Below are 20,391 nucleotides of genomic sequence, written 5' to 3' on the forward strand. Positions count from 1 at the left end.
TGTATATATTTACTCAGTACATCAATTTTAATCTATTCATGTCACTGCATTTCTGCGGGCCATGTATGAACTAGTTGTAGGGTGAAGTTGCCTTTAGGGTACGACTTGGAGGCTTGTCAGCCTGCCAGGCTGGGCAAGCACAACTCTCCATTCCAACCAACCAGATCACTAGCCAGCAAGAAGCGCGCCGCCTCGGATAGTAACCCCAAGTCAATTTCAGCTCAATTTATTTATACAGCGACAACTCTAAATTGTAAATATGTAAAATAATGCTCTACTACCACTTTGTCAAGCTCACAAGTATTTGAGAGAGAGCCAACACTCCCCCCCCCCATGAGCAAACACTTGGCAACGGCCCCAAGGTCAAGGAAATACTCATCTTTAACAAGAGGCAAACTCGAACAGAACCTGGCGACTTTCTGCCTTGACCGGTTGGTTAGAGAGAGAGAGAGAGAGAGAGAGAGAGAGAGAGATAGATAAATATGCCTTACGACTTACAATATGACTTACAGTAGTTTTAGACTTACATCACTTAAAAAAAAAGGCAGGCAAGCCAACAGATGCGTGCTTGAGCACTGTGAAGCGCTTAAGCCTGCGTCTGAGTTGCATACCGATAGGGTGGGAATCATTTACAATGTATTTAGAAATTGTACACTATCTTGTGCAGCCTGGCGGGCTGACCAGCCTCCAAGGCAGCTGGTGTCTAAAGGCAACTTCACCCCGGAGCTAAGAATGACTCCATTTTGTGCTGAACATTTTTTGCCACGACGATAAATAAAATGAAAGGCAATTTTTTTTTTTCTCCAGCATATTTCCTCGGGAGTTAAAGGAAGTTTTTGCCTCATGGAGAGCCAGATGTGCTGAACGGGGGAGGGAAGACCTTGCCGACAGCCTCATCAGCTCTTCCCTCTTTCTTCGCTTTATGTGCCCCGCCATTATGTCCCCTTCCCTCTTCAACCTCACCCAGGAGTACCCTGCTGAACGTACCTCTCGCACACTCACACTTATAGCCAAGGTGATTCAGAACCTGGCGAGCTTCAGCAAGTGAGTCACTACCTTCTTTTCCCACCGTTATGGCAGCTAACATTCTAAATATATTCTACTGGGTTCATTTTTTACCTGTGGTATGTTGGACTGAAATATTCTTGGAATTCAGTGACAGCCAACAATGTCAGCAAACTCACATTTCACAGACTGCTACTGCGTCATAGACGGAGGATTTTCTTTTCAACTGCCATGGCCTAATGCTTAACTTTTACCATGACAAATAAATATGTTGTCAAGTCCAAAGTGAATAGCACTACTAGTTTGTTGCCTAATGTTTGCAAACAAATATTTGGAATGGAAATACAACTTAAAATAATGAAATATGTATTTACTTAACCCATTAAAACCGGGAACGCATCTGTGTAACCACTTTAACCATTATTTTATACTTTGGCTATTCAAAAATAGCAGATATACAAGCTTGTAGATCTGCTATTTTAGAAGAATCGTGAAAATGTGTGCAAATCTTTTAATATATATATATATATCTGGGGGGTCCCTGGAACAACATATTTTGAGATGGGGGTACGCGGCTAAATACGTATAATCTTGGGGGTCCTTGACATGAAACAGTTTGAGAACCACTGATTATAGCAACATACGTTTTTTCTAAAAAACTGTTAGGATTTAGAAGACATTTTGTAGAATTTGAGTTACAAATGTTCGCTTTGAAAAATTATATATTCAAAGATTTGCACAAAATGTTCATGATTTTTCAATCTATCTACAAGCTGATAGCGCTGCACTCGGTGCTGCGCTATCAGCTTGTATATCTGCTGTTTTTGAATAGCCAAAGTATAAGATAATGGTTAAAGTGGTTAACATCTATAATGACAGATGCTTTCCCGGTCTTAATGGGTTAAATGCTTTTGGCACCCCGAGATGTACAGACAAGGTGCAGAAATGGCAAATAATGTAAGTCAACAGATACGGACACTGTCCTTAACCACTATAGTAAATGTAATGTTTCTAGGCATGTTAATAGAGTTCACAACCACCACAACAAATATAGAATTGGAGAGACTGCAGTATACAGTGCATACATTACCTCCTCCAACAATATGCAGTTGTCAAGATACCATTTCCAACTGAAATATGATAGACCGGTATGACTCATTTTGTATTTTTATATGATATGATAAGCTGGAAGCCGTTACTGAGTAGATATGAAATGCATACGTTCTGTTTTTAAACATTTACAGAAAGATGGTTCTTAAGTAACTATTGATGGAGAGCAGATTAGATTAGTTTAGTTATTAATAGAGTGTACTGTCTACGTGTATTCTACATACATTATGGCTTGTTTTGAATGACAAATGGCTGACATTTCATTTATATGAAAAGAGAGAAGGGATGCCAATGTATACTAAAACAATATGCATTAATATCCTCAAATAAGCTACATTTATTGTTTGACTAGATTTTCAAACACGATGATAATCGCTGCATACAGTACAGAGTAGACCACTTCATCACACAAGTTAATTTATATATAAAATGAACAGTGAACACCCCTGAATATCAGCTGCATATGTTTTTTATTTTTTTGTGTTTATTGCTCCTAGAGGCTCTTCTCATCATCATGTTAAAATAAAACTATTGTGCTTCGGTAGTGCTATTTTTCAAAGTTTATTTCACTTGACCTTTTAAAGAAGGCAAGCGATCTCCAGTTGAAAGCCGACCATATTTATTGTGCATCATGAAAAGATTATGACTCTTTAACTCGGCTGCCCATGTTATGTTAAGGATTAAACGACTCCTAATCCCACACACTGACATTTTGAAAATAATGTTTCTATCCTCTCCTTATTTCCATGACTTAACACTGTCTATGTGTCATTTATATTCTAAAACCTGTAGATTTGGACCTAAGGAGGAATACCTATATTTCATGAATGAGTTTCTGGAGATGGAGTGGGGCTCCATGCAGCAGTTCCTCTATGAGATTTCCAACATGGAGACGGGGGGCAACGCCGGCGGGTTCGAGGGCTACATTGATCTGGGCAGAGAGTTGTCCATGCTCCACAGCTTGCTCTGGGAAGTCATGGGCCAGCTCAGCAAGGTAGGTGAAATTGTAAAAAATAATTCTCTAATAGAAGGCAAATTATTTGTTAGATGGTTTTGGAGCCCTGCATTGGAAATGGGGTCACACGGGACCAGTGGTGGAAAAAGTACTCACATTTTCTACTTAAGTAAAAGTATCAATACGGCAATGTAGAAATACTCTGTTAAGTAAAAGGCCCGTGGTCAAAATGTTACTTGAGTAAAAGTACAAAGGTATTGGCATCAAAATATACTTAAAGTACTGAAAGTAAAAGTACTAAAATGTTTAAAAATAGCAGATCTACAAGCTCACAACACGTCGCGACGCGTGGTGAGCTTGTAGATCGGCTATTTTCAAATAGCCTATATAAATAGCCTCTTTATAAAATTATAAATGGTTGCAGACGGGAATGGGTGGTCAAAAGCAACCCTGCAAAAAAACAAAAAGAAACCCTGCAGGGTTTTTCTTGTGGGAACCAACTACATCTGGAATAAAGCAGATGTTGCGCACCTGAAGCATGCAACTGTGTGGGTGGAGCACAGTTACAGCATGGACGAACGTCATTCTGAAACGTGCTTCAATAATTTAATCGAGGCTTACTGCTTGAACAGTAGGTTATTTATCAATTATTTATTAATAACCTACTGTCAAGCAGTAAGCCCAGCCCAGCCCACCGTGTCGCTGTCTGTCGTGCTGTAATGGCCATCTCTCTGTCTCTCTCTCTCTCCGTTTGCGATGTTTTTGGGTCCCAGTGGAAATATAGCAGGATTATGCAGGACTAGAGGGTAATATTGCAGGATTATGCACAGGTCTAAACTGTGCTTCTGCTGCAGGGAGGAGCGGGCCGGGTGGTCAGAAATGAATTGCAGGTGGTCAGAAATGATACCATTGTGGGCGCTGGTAGGAATGGTCAGAAATCAAACTGGAACGGGCGGGAGTGGGAAGAACCGGTCCCAACACACTGAACACAGGGCTCTACACATCATATAAACATTCTGCATATTATTTAGGAAGGATCATAGGCCTACAACCAGAATTTCTGGGTACTTCAATGTGACTTTATTCAAATGACAGGGTAAAGACAGGGATACAAACTCCAAATACACTGAGAATAAAAGTCCCTCTCACCCACACTTTTTGACCAATGTATTCATGTACTGTACTACTATGGTCTATTTGATAGGGACGGATACACATGCACATTAACACAGAGAATTCACAACAATCCGATATTGAATGTTTACCGTAGTATCTTAAGCTCATGCTAATTTACAACACTTGTCCCAGCTCCCTAGGAGGGCTTTTGATACGATGGAAAGATACAAAGGCTAAATAACTCAGGATTAGAACTTGAACTATACTACATCACAACCATAATCATGAGATTTGCACTTACTCGGATAAAAAATAACAACAACCTTTTTTTTTTTGGAAACTCAAGCTAAAATTCAAGCTTAAGTTTGAGTTCAGTCAGTTCAGTTTGAGTTCAGTCAAAACAATATTTGAGAACCTAATATATATATACTGTAACATTTATGGTGGACTATGGTGGTCATAAATGGGGACAGCCTTAGCTGAATGGGTAGAGAAGCTTTCACGGTACATTTCACATGTGCAAATATGCCATGAAAAACAAATGCACCATAGATTATCATTATTATTATTGAGTCATTCCACGAATTTGGTACACTTTGCAGTCCCCTCTGACCTTTTTAAGTGTATTGTATCCATCGGGTCACCAAAATCAAATTTTAAAAGCTTTTTAGAATCAATTGACATGTTCCCTTTACTATTGTGTAAAAATATTATATATTTTATCTTTATATCTGAAATTATCTGCCTTTTCTACAGTAGACACCGCCTAAATTTGCATTTTTCATGTCCCCAATGGCCGATAGAGAGATTGGCCTTCAGATATGACTACTAAAAGTGTAGAATAATCCATAACTTATATTATTCACATAAAACCAGCAATGTACTCTATTGCTAGTCATGTTTCGTTTTTTAATAAATAGTTGATTTATCATTAAAATCACGTTGTATAGCTCTGTCCCACAGTCACACTCAACCCCGTTACACAAGTCATTCTCCTCTCTGTAAAAAGTATAAACTGACCCTTTAGTGGCATCAACAACATGTGATGGCATTCTACAAGTCTTCTGAGCAAGATGCTGCAGAAAGAGGAACATTTCGAACTTCTTATACAGCTATTTAGGGTCATTTATACTTTCAAAGCGTGGTCGTAAAGCATAATTAACTCAACCCTGTTACATGAAATAAAGATAGAAAACTATTATTATTTTAAATTGTCTTTGTCATTTCAGCAATATATGTGATTGACTAATGTCATGCATGCCATGTGGTCTCCTCTTAATCATCACAGGTAGAGTTATGGCCATTTTGAGTAAAAAATCTCAACCCCGTTCCACTCAACCCCGTTATGAATTTCAACCCTGTTACATATATTATTCCATATAAAAATATTAATTTAATGCCTGAGATGGGAAAATATGTTTTTCTGCATGTTAAATATGTCCTTAATGGTGTGGGCTATTCAAAAAAGTAATTCGTTTCCATCGATTTTTCAAAAAAAAAAAGTGCAAAGTGTACCGAATTCGTGGAATGACTCTATTATAAAGCAGCACTACTGTATGTGACATTTTTTTTAATTAATACATTTTACAATTGGGGTGGTTGTATTTTGGTCAGGATTCAATTTATCCCCCGAGCAAGCAGGCAGGCTATATTAATTAGCTCAATGGTAAAAATGGCAGCACTTGAGAAAACTGAGATAAAATCTGGGGTAGAAGAGGAAAAGTTATGTATTGTCAAAAAAACAACAACATTTTATCCAGTTAACAGCACTACTACTGCTGGGAATAAATCTGAAGTAGATATAAGTATATTAAATTAGCTACTTTTGATAGAACATCTGATTGATTTCCACTGTGTGTGTGTGTGTGTGTGTGTGTGTGTGTGTGTGTGTGTGTGTGTGTGTGTGTGTGTGTGTGTGTGTGTGTGTGTGTGTGTGTAATTATAATTCTTTTTAATGAAGGACTCACTGGCTCATTATCTTGTCAAACCTCCTTCAGGACGCAATTCTGAAACTTGGACCTCTGCCACGGCTACTGAACGATATCAGCGTAGCCCTAAGAAACCCTCAGCTCCACACGCCAGCCAATCACCAGCCAGAAAGACAGAAGGATCGATTCTTCTCCCGGCCATCTTTCAATCGCCTGATGTCTTCAGATTTCCAAAACCTTATGATGCGTGACTTAAACAGGTGATGGGATTTCTGCTCAATGCGGTGTGTTTGTTTGTTTAGCTTCTTTTATTGAGTTGCACAAATATCACCCTTGAAATGAAAATGAAAATGAAATGAAATCGAAATTTTTTTTTTAGATTGTTAGTCAAATCCCCTTAGTATTTCTATTCTGGAATAGACGGCAGAAAAGAGTGCAGATAGTATTTGGGAGCCATAGGAAGAAGCTAATAACAGGATTCTATCTAAGCCCAGAAAGGCTACATTTGGTCCCAACAGTGAACATCGTAAAGCCTGAGTTATATTTAGTTGTGCCCTGTTGTCACTAAAATCAGCCGATCTACAACGCATCGCACGGTGACACATTGTGAGCTTGTGGATCGGCTATTTTTGGTGCACGACACCAGCCCGCAACAACTACCGTACATATAACTATAAATTGCCATTAACCATTGAATTTCGTGAAAGAATCTAAAAAGTAGCTAGAATCTAATGTGTAATTCTTTCGGTTCTGGTCCCACAGCTCTATAGACATCTCCCGCCTGCCCTCCCCCACAACCGGGGTATCTGCTGTGGAAGCCCTTTCGTCTCATCTCAACATGAGGCGCCAGCCGGAGCGAGACCTCCGCTCATCAAGGGAAGTGTTCTATGTCACCCGGCCGCCCTTGGCTCGATCCAGCCCTGCATACTGCACAAGCAGCTCAGACATCACTGAGCCTGACCCAAAGGTACTGTGCTTTGTCTAAATAGGCAATTTATCATTGTTCCCGCCGCGACCCTGTCTGAGCATCTCATGACCCAGTTTTGGTGCCAAAAACCAAACAAAGCTGTAAATGTTTTCATACGGTTTATTATTATTATTATAATTATCATAATTATTATTTGTATTTTTGTATCTAACCCATTTTTTGTTTCTTCTTCTTTACATATACAATTTCAAAACAAACTCAAGACTGCACTGTTACAATAAATATGACCTTTCATCTTTCCCCCCAAGATCCACAGTGTTAACAAAAGTGTCTCCATGATGGACCTCCAGGACTCCCGGATGAACAGCATCTCCAACCTCAACTCGGTGGGAGACATGCTCACCTCCTCTCAGGCCTCCATCGCCGGCCTGGGCCACAGCTTCGGGAACCTGGTGGGACCGGGTCCGCTTCGTATGGGCGGGCATATGCCCGCGGGCACGGGGGGCTCCGCTCACCGGCTGAGCCAGATGGGACACATCGGAGGCCCCACCGAATCCCTCTCCCAACAGCAGCAGCAGGCGGCAGCGGCCATGCACTACCCTCTGTCCTTCCAGAACCCCCTGTTCCATCTGGCCGCGCAGAACTCCCCGGCTCAGGCTCAGCCCCCGCCTCATCCTCCTCCTCTCCTGCTCGCCCCGGAGCCTGAGAACGGCCACCACGACTACACGCAGGGCTTTGGCAACAGCGCCTTCTCCCGCAGCGAGGACCTGTCGGCGCTGCGCTCGCAGAGCAGCCTGGTGCAGCCCAGCATCGTCCACTCGCACAGCTACAGCGATGATTTCACCCGGCAGAATCAGAGCAACGATTACGCCTGGCGCCAGCTGTCACTGCAAGTGCAGGTAGGTGTATGGTTGTGCCCGCGGCATAAATTAGCCGTTTCACTTCATTAGCATTGTGTGATGGACAACCATCATATTGCTGGGTTCGAACTAAACCCAGCAATATGCTGATTTTTCCAAATGCAGATATTACATTTTAATTGACAATTTCTTTCCTCTTCAGTTTAATCTTCTCTCTTATGGTCCGATAATATAATATATATGAGTCGGGTGACAATAGTCGCATCTTTTCACAATGTCACAACACATTTTGTGTTCCCTAAAATCTTTAATGTTGTTTTTAAGGATAGCTTGTAGCTAACGTTAGCAATACAGTACAATTTAATTCACACTAAATTAGAAAGGGGATGATGCAGCTACATAAAAGGTGTGCAGTTATCTGAAAATAATGCACTCCCTCCTGCCATACAGAATCCATTTATTTTCAGTGGCCATGCAGTATATAGGCCCCTTAACACATTGCCTGCCAAAAACGTTTATAAACGTTTTTGAGAATTTAGCTATTGCCGCCAGCAAAACAAATATATATATTTTTTTAATTATCTTTCCGTTCGTCACAAAGAACCAGGAGATAACATTTTCCAAAAAGTTTCTGCTCCATTCACTTCAATGTTAAAAAATAAACGGACAATTTTTTTTTTCCTACGTTAAAGCTGTAAACATGCTGGCAGTCTGTGAGTACTATTTTTTGAAAAACCCTGTCAGTTTAAGTAACAGACAACGTCACACTGATAAGAACCAGTATGCGCGCGCAGGCCGGCACCAAATGAAACCCATTCTGTCATGTCTCGCTAGGACGCGCCTCACTAGCCAACACACAAGAGGAGTTTGAATGAACTGAAACCAGCGCACCCCGAAACAATATGTTGGGAATTGATTGCATGAAACAATCACCTGTGCGTCCAGTCTCAATGTTGGTAAACAAATAATTGGTCTATTAAAATCATGAATCCACTCAGATAAAAGACCTATTTCACTAGGACTGAAAAGGGCTGTATATTCTTTTCCTATTAAAGGTGCTCACCTTAAGGTCTAAACCCATACTGTACGGATCATATGCTATGTGTAAATATGTGGATACATTTTTGTTTCTTGATTCTTTCTTCTTCCTCCTTGCTGCCCCTGCCCCCCCCCCCCCCCCCCCCCCGCCTTCTATTTTTTAACAAATTTCACCCACTGTTTTACATCTGTAAATCTGTGATGTGACAACAAAGATGGTTCTTTTCTGATTATACACCTAAATCTTATAAATCTACTTGGTGTCACAGGTTTGATAACAGTTCATGTATGCCAATAAAATGCATCCGTCCACTGGTGCAGGAATTTCCATTACTTTGACAGCCGCCTGGATACAGACTGACAGAGGATGTCGGTACCCACAGTTTATCCTGCATTGCATCTTATGCGAAATGCTCTACAGTGCATTCAGGTTTGAAGACATGATCACAGGGGATTCGTGATGCCAGTTTGATGTCAAAGTGGTGGAATTTGACTTGCTATAAAGAGATGAGGCAGGATGATTGTAATGTTATCACCAATGTGTTTGGCTTTACAGGGAGAGAAATGACAACTTCATTTGCTGTTTGCTCTCAAAAGCTACAACATTCATTTAATTATCACTGTAGCTGTCCAAGCCTGGATCCTTTTGTTCCTGTTACATTTTTGCACCCAGCGGCTACTGGCTTGCCCCCCCCTCCTCATTGCCTGAATGAAAATGTATTCAGTGACCAGATGGATTCTTTTTGGGCCAAGTCTGTCTACTGTAGCTTGCTGATAATTTCTCTGTTGGTTCATTGTCACTTTCTCATCTTGCCCTCCCCCAGGAGTCCCTCCAACAACAGCTTCTTATGGGCCTGACATCGCAGACGCCCACGGGCACGGGCACCCCCGCCTCCTTGGCCACTCCGCCTACGACCGTCCATCCCGTCCGCCACACGTCCGCCGTCCCGCAACACCTCAAGTCACAGCGGTCCTTTAACACGCCCACATCCACGCCCCCGAGGGCTCGCCCCCAGAGCAGGAACCTCCTCCTGGAATCTTCGGAAGCGAGCTTCGGCGGTGGCGGCGGCGGCCAGGCGCTCCCGCGTCCACTGCAGCCTCAGCCATCGCTGCAGCCACAGCCGTCACTGCAACAACAGCCATCGCTGCAGCCACAACCATCACTGCAACAACAGCAACAACAGCAACAACAGCAACAACAGCAACAACAGCAACAACAGCAGCAGCATCAGCAGCATCAGCAGCAGGAGGCTAAGGTTTGTAGAGTTTTGCATTTGTCATGGTTTCCGCCAGGAGGTACGGCCCAAGGCCTCTGGCCTTGGGCCGTACCTCCTGCACACATTTGCACACATTTGCACACACATTTGCACACATTTATCTCTGGGGTCATGTGAGCAACATTCTGATTGTATGGCTGCCTTCCAAAGTTTGCGGGTTCATGGAAGTGGGTTTGCTATTTTAGTTTCTATTTTTTTGGTGTTAGTTTTAGTTTTTTATTGTAATGTGGAGTAATCATAGGCGAGTGGGGAAAAAAAGTTTGGAAAATTTGCGAAAATAGCCAACCTCACAATGTGTTGCGATGCGACAAAGACTAAACCTAAGGACATTTTCTTCATGCTCGTAGTTAGCTTTGTAAACACACAATATGGTTTCATTTAACTTTATTTTTGTATAGTCTCATTTAAATTTTGATTTCAGTTTACCGAAATTAGTTTTTTTTTAACAATTTTAGTTTTCATTATTGTATTAGTTTTAGTTAACTCTAATAACCCTGCAGGAGCCACAGTCGTTGTCGCTGACAGACAGCCCGGCTCCTGGACTTCCTTACCAGACAAGCTCTGCCAAGGAGAACCAGAACCAGGGTCCGCCCGCGGCGGCAGAGGAGTCCACTGACACACCCACCAAAAGCACCAAGAAGCCTCTGCAGTCACAGCTGCAGCCCCCACAGCCTCACCTGCTCAAACCAGTTGTCAACAAACAGGTGAATGTGATGAAGCCTAATTTATGCCTCAGCCGCACTGTTTCCCAAACAGTGGGTCGCGACCCATGTTCGGGTTCCGGACCAGTAGTGCGTACCAAAAAATCCTGAAGGGGGCGTCAACAAGTGTCATTTGGTAGCGTGGACATCTTTGTGGGGTATAAACAGGTTGACTTAACATTGACCCCCACCAGTATGTCTGCCCCCCCCCCCCCCCCCCCCCTTGGTGACGACACGTTGGCAAGCACTATTTTTATCGCAAGTAAATATCCCTTTTTTTCGTTTCCTACGTTTACCAAAATATGTATATTATTTCAAAACATTAAATAAAATGTAACAAAAGAAACTTTTCATCAATTAAAAACAATTACAACATTTTTCAAAAGTATTCCATCAATAAAAAAAGAATGATCAAATAATTTCCATAAAAAAATCATGTTTTCAAGAAGTATCAAGAAGTAGTGAAAATAGTTACACGCTCACAACGGGGCACAAAGCGACACATTGTGAGCTTGTAGATCTGCTATTTTCACTAGTTTGGGTCCCGGGCAAACGTCTAATTTCTCTTTTGGGTCTTGAGACAAAAAGTTTTGGAACCACTGTGTTTATTCTCACTGACACTGAATTACAATGAATTAGAGTAGACTTTACACAGGACCTTAAAGGGGAAGGTCCCTCCACTGTAAACAACTGTGTTTAATAAAATTCTAAATGGAAATAGTTAATGTGGAAAAAATGTAATGTAGGGCAGTAACTCCCAAATAATGATGACTTTATCTGGAGTGCTGCAAAGTTTGAATGATTTATAGTGAGACGGGTACTGTCATTATGGAGTGCCTAATGAAAGATGTTGACATTTTGAATAGTTGTTTTTGGGGGCAGTTTCATCATGAAATTGCGACATCACCCCAAAATAATGAATATGTATTTATTTTTTTCTGGAGTGCTGCAAAGTTTGAATGATTCATAGTGAGACAGGCAATGTGGTAGCGGAGTGACTAATGAAATATGACGACAATTTGAATACTTTTTAATTTTGTATTATTTTCATTAGAAAATTGCGATATCACAGGGAAAACATTCTAACTTTGTCTTTTAATCATTAACATGTCTCATTATATAAAGTCTACCCTAGCGGGTAGCTAGGAAGTGCTAACAACAAGCAAAGACTTTATATTGTTACAAGCTGCCTTTTTACTGTAAATACAACAACAAAAATCGAAATCTCAGCGCATTGGTTAATTGCAGAAAGAAAATGAAATTGACCTCAAAGACACTGTTTTTGTATTTCAGGGTTCTCAGTCCAATTTAAGTACCCCGGCTATGAACGAACGGACGGTTGCTTGGGTCTCCAACATGCCACATCTTTCAGCTGACATTGAGAGTTTGCGGCCTGACCGCGAGGGGCAACTGAAAGAGTACTCCAAGAGCATGGATGAATCGCGGCTTGAAAGGGTCAGTGCTCACCCCACGAAATATTTATAGTATAAATCATGATGGTACATAATATAATATATTATATTATAGAGATTGTAAGTAAGTCAACTTTATTTATAAAGCACCATTCAAAACAAGAGCAAAAGCATTGCATAAATATAGAATTAAAGAACAAAAACAAAACAATAAAACCTACAGTATAAAAGCATTAAGAACTACACGTAAGGCAAAACAAACATATCAAACAAAGTGCTTAAAGAACAAGTGAGTTTTTAACAACATCTTAAAACAATCCAATGACTGTACATTTTTTATAACGTATATACTGTGTCTTTTTCTCTTTCTTTCTTTCTTTCTTTCTTTCTTTCTTTCTTTCTTTCTTTCTTTCTTTCTTTCTTTCTTTCTTTCTTTCCTTCAGGCGAAAGAATATGAAGAAGAGATCCATTCCTTGAAGGAGAGGCTGAGGATGTCTCACCGCAAACTGGAGGAATATGAGCAGAGGCTGTTTTCACAGGAACAGCAAACCACCAAGATCCTGCAGCAGTACCAGCATCGCCTGGACGACAGTGAACGTCGACTGAAACACCAGCAGCTGGAGAAAGACAGTCAGATCAAAGGCATCATCAACAGGTGACATATTTAGCAGCTTTTTGAGAAGATTTTTTTTTAGGGTATTGACAGGATTAAAAGGAAGTCTTTTGCACACCTACAAAGGCGCCAGGTGCGTAGGAGAAGTACAGACGAGGCCCCCGACGTACTGAAAGAAAAAACTCCTGCACGCTGTCTTCACATGCAAGAGAAAGATTTAATGGGAATACAACAACGTTTCGGTCTATTAGACCTTCATCTTAACCCATTAAGACCTGAGGCCGATTCCACAAATGCCTTCTAAACCAGTAGTTCTTTTCATTTCAAGGACCCCCAAAATGAAATGTACTTGGCCACGGACCCCCCATCTGAATAATTATTTGTTTGCCAGGGACCACCCAGAAGAGAAGATTTGTGTTTACGTTTTTCAAACACTTTCAAGATTTTTCTAAGATGTTCAAAAAATAGCAGATGTTCAAGCTCGCAGTGACGCACTGTGAGCTTGCATATTTGCTATTTGTGAGAACCCCTGTACTATACCACTGTTCTAAATCCTAGGAGTTTTCGGAAAAACGTATGTTGCTATAAATAAGATAAAATCTAAAATGACACAGATGCTTTTCTGGTTTTAATGGGTTGTGGATAACCTGATGTAGGTCTAACAGACCGAAACGTTGTTCTTATAAAATATTTTTCTTGCATTTGAAGACGTTTCAGGGTATTGACAGGAAACAGGTTGAAGACATAGTTGAGGATATACCACACAGGTCATGAACCATGGTGCTGTGAGAGGACTATGCCTTTTCCATTAGTGTCGACCTTTCCATGCCATAGCCTCTGGCTGTGCCACCCCCGCTCCCCACTCTGAAAAGGCTTTTAAAAAAAAGAAAATAGCCAATCTACAAGCTCACAGCTGATTGCGATGAAATCTGTGGTGAGCTTGTAGAATTTGTATATTCACTATCTTTGAACACGTGTGTGACATTTTTGAACATACACATATACTGTGTTTTTTTTTCACTTTTCCTCTCCATCTCCAATTTCCCCCCCTTGCGGTTCCCACTGAAAAATAAATAAAAAAAGCTGTAGGTTTCAAGCTCATTATAAACAGGCAGAGGGGATGCTGCATGAGTTCCTTCTTGTCTTTGCCGAATGCAAGCAACTTGTCTAATTCCAAACTTGCTGCAAGCAAAGATGGAACCAAGTTCCGAAGAACGTTTACGCTCAATTATTATGTATCTAACCTCCAAGCAATTGAAGCAGCTTGCACACTTCAGTGTGTGATGCCGTTTTTAAAAATGATGCTTGGTTAACTCAGTATTTTGAGGCTGTAAAGCCATAAAGATAGCTACAGTATCTCCATTGGCCATGTAGTGCTAACTCAGAGATATTCATTTCAGCACCATATAGTGCTACTGTAACTCAAAGATATTAAGTTCAGCAATGATGGACACTCGTCCCATATAGTCAGTGGTGGAAAGCAACTAAGCAACATGTTCTCAAGTACTGTACTTAAGTACAATTTTGAGGTATTTGTACTTACTTGAGTATTTCCAATTTCCAATACTTTTACTTCTACTCCACTACATTTCAGAGGCAAATATTGTACTTTTACTCCACTACAATTATTTGAAAACTTTGAAAACTAGTTACTAGTTACTTTGCAGATTTATATTATAATATTATAAAACATACATTAACCACTTCAGCCCTATTTTATACATAGGCTATTTGAAAATAGCTGATCTAACCACTCCGTCGCATCGCTTGTAGATCTGCTATTTTCAAACATTTTAGTACTTTTACTTTTGGTACTTATATATAAATATATGTATATTTTACTAAGTATATTTTGATGCCAATGCTGTACTTTTACTCAAGTAACATTTTGAACACAGGCCTTTTAATTGTAACAGAGTATTTTTATATTGTGTTATTGCTATTTTTTACTTAAGTAAAATGAGTACTTCTTCCACCACTGCATACAGTACATTAGTCGTATTGGTATGTGTGAATCAATGTGTGTTGTTTTGTATCTTTGTGTTTCCAGACTCATGGTAGTGGAGGATGAGCTCAGAGGGAGTGCCGATATTAAGGTTTGAATCCTGACAGGTCTGTTGTATTATTTGTGTTGCATGACTTCTGGTGTCTACACCTTTATAATGCTTACTGTACTTCAAATTCAAACTTTTATTCGAGGTCATAGCCGAGAACAGATTGCATTGTCTTTGTTATGTCCGGGGCTTTTGTGCTGAAACCCTCATTATTCAGCTACAGGACCAAGGGAAATATTATCAGTGCGTCTATGCTAAATAAAGTAACACTTAACCTTATGTTTACACTAGGGGTATAAAGATTAATTGATACGAATAAGAAACCTGTTTTAACGTTAACAATGCAACTTTAGGCAGACAAAGGGATAGTTCACCCCCTAAAATGACTTTTTTCCTATCGATTAGTCACCCCATGGAAGTTTTTGTCGCATTCCTAAGCCAATAATTTGATGACCGGCAGCAGTTGTGGTAGGAGACACAAAGAGTCTCCTTTGTGTCTCCTACCGGAACCGCTGCCTACGGGTAAGCTGGTCATCAAATTATTGGCTTAGGAATGCGACAAAAACTAAAACAATATCCATGAATTCAAGTCTCCATGGGGTGACTAATCAATAGAAAAAAGTATTTGGGGGTGAACTATCCCTTTAAGTTCAGTTGACTAAAGCTTTTCTGCTAATTCAACAAGTAAAAAGTAAGATGCTTTGGAAGACTCTGTAAAAGCAAAGCCTCAATCTGTTATTTCTTCACCTGGTTGGCAGTATGTACTGTAGAACAGCAGGAACAATGTTACTAAAACATCATAATTTTACATTTTGTGTTAATGGTTTAGGAAACAGCACTAGTGTGAGGAGCTCCTTTCACACGGTTTCACAAATCGCACATTATTTAGGACTTGGCCATGTACACATTTTTCAGCCGTGACATTTTATTTAGCTTTAATCCATGAGTATGTACTGTACTGAATTACTGCGCACTGTTTACTTTGTACTGGCAGTACACTGCTTTTAACCACACTGCACGTTGTTTAATGTCTACTGACAGTATGCACTACATACTGCACAATGTTAATACAGCTTTTTACTTTGTTATCAAGTTTATAACCACTTTTGTTTAGGATTGGCAAATTGTAATTGATAATGGAAAATGAATGACCACTTTAATCAAATGTTAAGAACATCCTCATATTACAGCGTATCCCATTGAATCGCACTGAATCAAGTCACAATGAATCGTTCCGTATTCAATTGCATCGTCGTACAGAAGATATGTAACGGATCGTCTTATCCACAAGTTTCCTAGGGCATTGTGGGCATCACTTCCTGTCGATTTGATACCTGATCAAATCGACAGGAAGTGATGCCCACCATGCCCTGGGAAACTTGTGGATAAGGGAGAGATGCACACCCCTAGCTTTCACTCATTTGTTTCCCCAAGTTAATTGACATCTTTGTTATGTTGACTCACCTTCATGGCAGTGACCTACAGAAACCTAACCTAGACTGGTGATAATGACCATTAAGTTAACCTGTCAAGTCATTACTGTGAGCATTTTGCCTGAGCTTGACTAACATCAAGAGTAGTCACAGATCAACAATGACTTCAAGCTTGTGGCAGCAGTGGCTCAGGAGGTAGAGTGGCTATTTGGGAACCGGAAGGTAATTCGATTCGATTCCCAGCTCCTCCTGCCTTGTGTGTCGAAGGGTCCTTGAGCTAGACACTGAAGCCCAACTGCTCCCCGAGCACAGGCCAAAGAAGAACTAAAAGGGGACACACACTCTACTCTACTCCCTGTACACGCATGACTGCACAGCCACACACGACTCCAACATAATGAAGTATGCTGATGACACGGCAGTGATAGGTCGGATCATCAACGATGAGTCAGCCTACAGAGATGAGATCAGTTTACTGGCACTCTGGTGCCAGGAGAACAGCCTCACCCTCAATGTCGGCAAGACCAAGGAGCTCATGGTAGACCTTCAGGAGGCCGAGGAGAGAGTTGGCGCCCGTCTTCATCGATGGAGCTGTTCCTTGGAGTACACATCCAGGAGGAGCTAAAGTGGGACACACACAAGAGGAAAAAGGTCCAGCAGCGACTATACTGGTTTCTCCTCCTGAAGAAGTACCGAGTTAGCCCCCACATCCGCAGATTGTACTACAACAGCTCCATTGAAAGTGTCCTGTCAGGCTGTGTTACAGCCTGGAATAGAAACTGCACTGCCAGAGAAAAGAAAAAACCTACAGTGGGGTGCGGTCCACATAATGAGGAGGCGAGCTCCCCCCATTCCAGGAACTGTACAAGAAGACGTGCGTAGTCAAAGCTCAGCCCATCAACAAGGACAGGCACCACCCCATACCACAAACTGTTCATACCCCTACAACGACCGCGGCCGGGCAAGGAGGCCTAGGCCTACTGTAGTATCAAGGGCAAGACCACCAGGTTTATGAACAACTTCCACCCGGCTACCATCAGACTGTACTGAAGTTCACTGAAGACATGACCACCACCTGTCATCAGGCTGGCCTCAGACTTGGCCTGCTTTCATTGACCTACCTGAGGATTATACAGTACCAAAAGCAACCTTTTGTGGACTTGACACTTGCCGATACTCTGCACCTTAATCTCATTAATGAACAGTATACCAACTGCTTTGCTCATGCACCTTATTTCTAAACCTTACGTACACAATGTGTAAATATGTATAGATTCCTTCTTTTTTTCCTTGCCTTGCCCTGTTTTACACCTGTAAACTTGTGATGTGGCAATAAAGATGATTCTGATCATTTACTATATGACAATGTGTCGCAACACAGTGTGTTGTGAGCTTGTAGATCTGCCATTTTCACTGAATGTTTGCTCTAGAATAGGGACATAACCTGTAACTACAACAATACAAATGTGAGATGTGGGCTAGAGGGAGGGATTGAAGGACATCTCTCACTTTTTCTAGCATGAACATTTCCTGTCTAACGTACTGTATTTGTGTTCAAACAAAATGCTCACTAGCCTTTCAAAACAAAAGTGAGAGATGTGAGGATGGGACTCCAGACAGTTAAATAATTAGTTTTATGTAAAATATATAGTGTGCAATGAAGGAGCTTAATGTTTGCAAATTCAATTAATTAATTTAGTAAGCTAGCCTTGACTTATCCAAAGCAGTCCCTCAGCCCCGGGGTAGTTTTGAATTCCCTTGATGCAGAGTTTTAAATACCGTCTCATTAAAGAGGAACACTGCTCCGACTAAGATTTCACGCATGCTGGTCCTTCCCACACGCCCAGGGAGAGCCCAATTAATATGTGTGAACAGCAACAACTCTGTCTCAAAGGCAGTGAAAGCACAGAACTAAGATCCATACTTCTTCTCTCCCTTTAGCCTCTCAACCAGGGCTACGGTGGCCACCCAGGATCCTGACTGCCAAATAAGATATAAAGCCGAGCTGATTATGACCCAAGTTCAAGAAGGCTTCGATCCTACCGCAAAACACACGATTTTAAGAGATGCTCCACCACAGTGATACCTGCCTAGTTCTTGCTCGGAGACCAGGGGGAGTCTTTGAGCGTTTGTCTAACACTTTTGCACATACTCAAACTTTGCCTGCACAAGAACCTGACAATCAGCTTGAGGAGAGAGAAAAAAAGAAGAAGAAATAAACATGCAGTAGATGTCTGCATGTATTGACTGAAATATAAGCCAATGCCACAACCATGGCAATATTGAACCTGATATTTGTCTTTATTTAAGCAGACAAATACAGTTTGTGTGAGACACTGGGGATGAGGATGGAATCACCATTTCCTCTGCTCCAAGGAGAAACTGTCTTCTCACGTAAAGGGACTGTAGGCGGAATGTATACTCTTTAAAACATTTTTCACTACTGTCCCCCCATGGCGATGCCTAATAACATGCAACAGCATGTTATTAACCCATTAAGACCCGAGACCGATTCTACAAATGCCTTCTAAATCAGTAGTGCTCACACTTTCAAGATTCTTCAAAAATGGGGAAAAAAAATCAGATGTACAAGCTCGTAGTGCGGCACGTCACATGCTTGTACATCTGCTATTTTTTTAATAGCCAACGCAACAATATAAAATGACACAGATGCTTTCACGGTTTTAATGGGTTAAATCATTTGCTGTCTACAATGCTCAAATAGAGGGCCCAAGTAAGGAGCCGTGCTCACACACTCAAACGTGTTGTATTCAAATGCAATCATTTAGAAAAGCTACTTTCATTGAGTAATTGCTTGCTATGAAATATTGTATACATTTATTTCTTAAGATGACTATTTTGAACAAGAATACAATTTTGCTCAAATATAATAAGTTCTTCAAATGTAGGAAATCTCAAACACCTTGCTTATCAATATTATATTTCTTCCCTACTGTTAATTCTGACCTAAAGCAATGTGTTGAATTCATCTGTGTCCAAGTCTCCAATTGCAACTGAATACAATTTTCTAAGACTGTATACTACCTTTTTAGCGTATTATCATGGGACCCAATATTTCTGAATGGCACTGTAGCTGCAATTGAAGCTGGCATCCATCTCCTCCCCCTCTTCCATATTTTATTAACAAGAAACGTAGACTTAATTTTAGATTGTCCTCATTGTCATGAAAATATTTTTTTCTGAAATACACTGTAAAACAGTGTGTTTTTAACAAATGATTTTGTGAGCCTCAACTCTTTGTGCAAGATGTGTCAAGGCACCCAGACAACAAATGTTTTTCTTACCACTGGTCTTGAGTCTGTACTTAAGAATGGCTAGGAGTACCCTGGGTTGTATAATTTAACTTTTGCTTGTTACATTAGGCAATATTATTTATAATATAATCCTCTTTTTCATGTCTGGTATTTAAGTGTTATTGGTTTTCACTAATTTATTGTGCAGCAAATTATAAACTGTCAGTGTTTATTTTATTTATTTATTTTTTCAATTTAGTCATTGCCAATTCCCTTCATGTTTATAGTCCCTGTCACTTGGTATTGGGGTAGGGTGTAGACTACAACCACGTCTCTTCCGATACACACGCTAGCAGCTTCTTTTCACCCGACTATGAGTTGTTCACCGAGAGGTTGTGACACATGCAGAGGAGCATGCTATCCCTCCACTGCCTGCGGAACCAACCTGTAGAAGTTTACTAGTGCGGTGACAGAGAATGCCTTCCCCTGCCGGCTTCACACTCGTGAACACAGCCAGTTGTGTTCATTGGAGTGCCCGGCTAAGCCGGAGGCACCGCAGAAGAACCCCAGTACTCCACAGAGGTGGGCAGGAACTTTACCCCTGCACCACCCGGATGCCCTGTACAGCACTTTTTTTTAAAAACATGACTTTGAAAAGTGTGACATAATTTAAATCTCTTAATTCTAATAATAAACATGCTACAGCG

At 40.9% G+C, this 20,391-nt stretch overlaps 1 protein-coding gene across 1 annotated transcript in view; it reads left to right on the forward strand.

Moving 5' to 3' along the window:
- The window catches only part of syngap1a (synaptic Ras GTPase activating protein 1a), a 30,708-nt gene extending 12,238 nt beyond the window's left edge, over positions 1–18,470 (forward strand). Inside the window, exons 9-19 of the mRNA XM_084080154.1 lie at positions 808–1,044; positions 2,908–3,109; positions 6,184–6,374; positions 6,877–7,081; positions 7,351–7,941; positions 9,765–10,196; positions 10,718–10,921; positions 12,212–12,373; positions 12,774–12,985; positions 14,994–15,055; positions 18,372–18,470. Coding sequence (XP_083936280.1) covers positions 808–1,044; positions 2,908–3,109; positions 6,184–6,374; positions 6,877–7,081; positions 7,351–7,941; positions 9,765–10,196; positions 10,718–10,921; positions 12,212–12,373; positions 12,774–12,985; positions 14,994–15,045 — 2,488 coding nt within the window. The 3' untranslated portion in view covers positions 15,046–15,055; positions 18,372–18,470. The remainder of the gene's footprint in view (positions 1–807; positions 1,045–2,907; positions 3,110–6,183; positions 6,375–6,876; positions 7,082–7,350; positions 7,942–9,764; positions 10,197–10,717; positions 10,922–12,211; positions 12,374–12,773; positions 12,986–14,993; positions 15,056–18,371) is intronic.
- The last annotated feature ends 1,921 nt before the right edge of the window (positions 18,471–20,391 follow it).

Source organism: Gymnoscopelus microlampas (assembly GCF_963454915.1).
Source record: "Gymnoscopelus microlampas genome assembly, chromosome: 15".
NCBI lineage: Eukaryota > Metazoa > Chordata > Actinopteri > Myctophiformes > Myctophidae > Gymnoscopelus > Gymnoscopelus microlampas.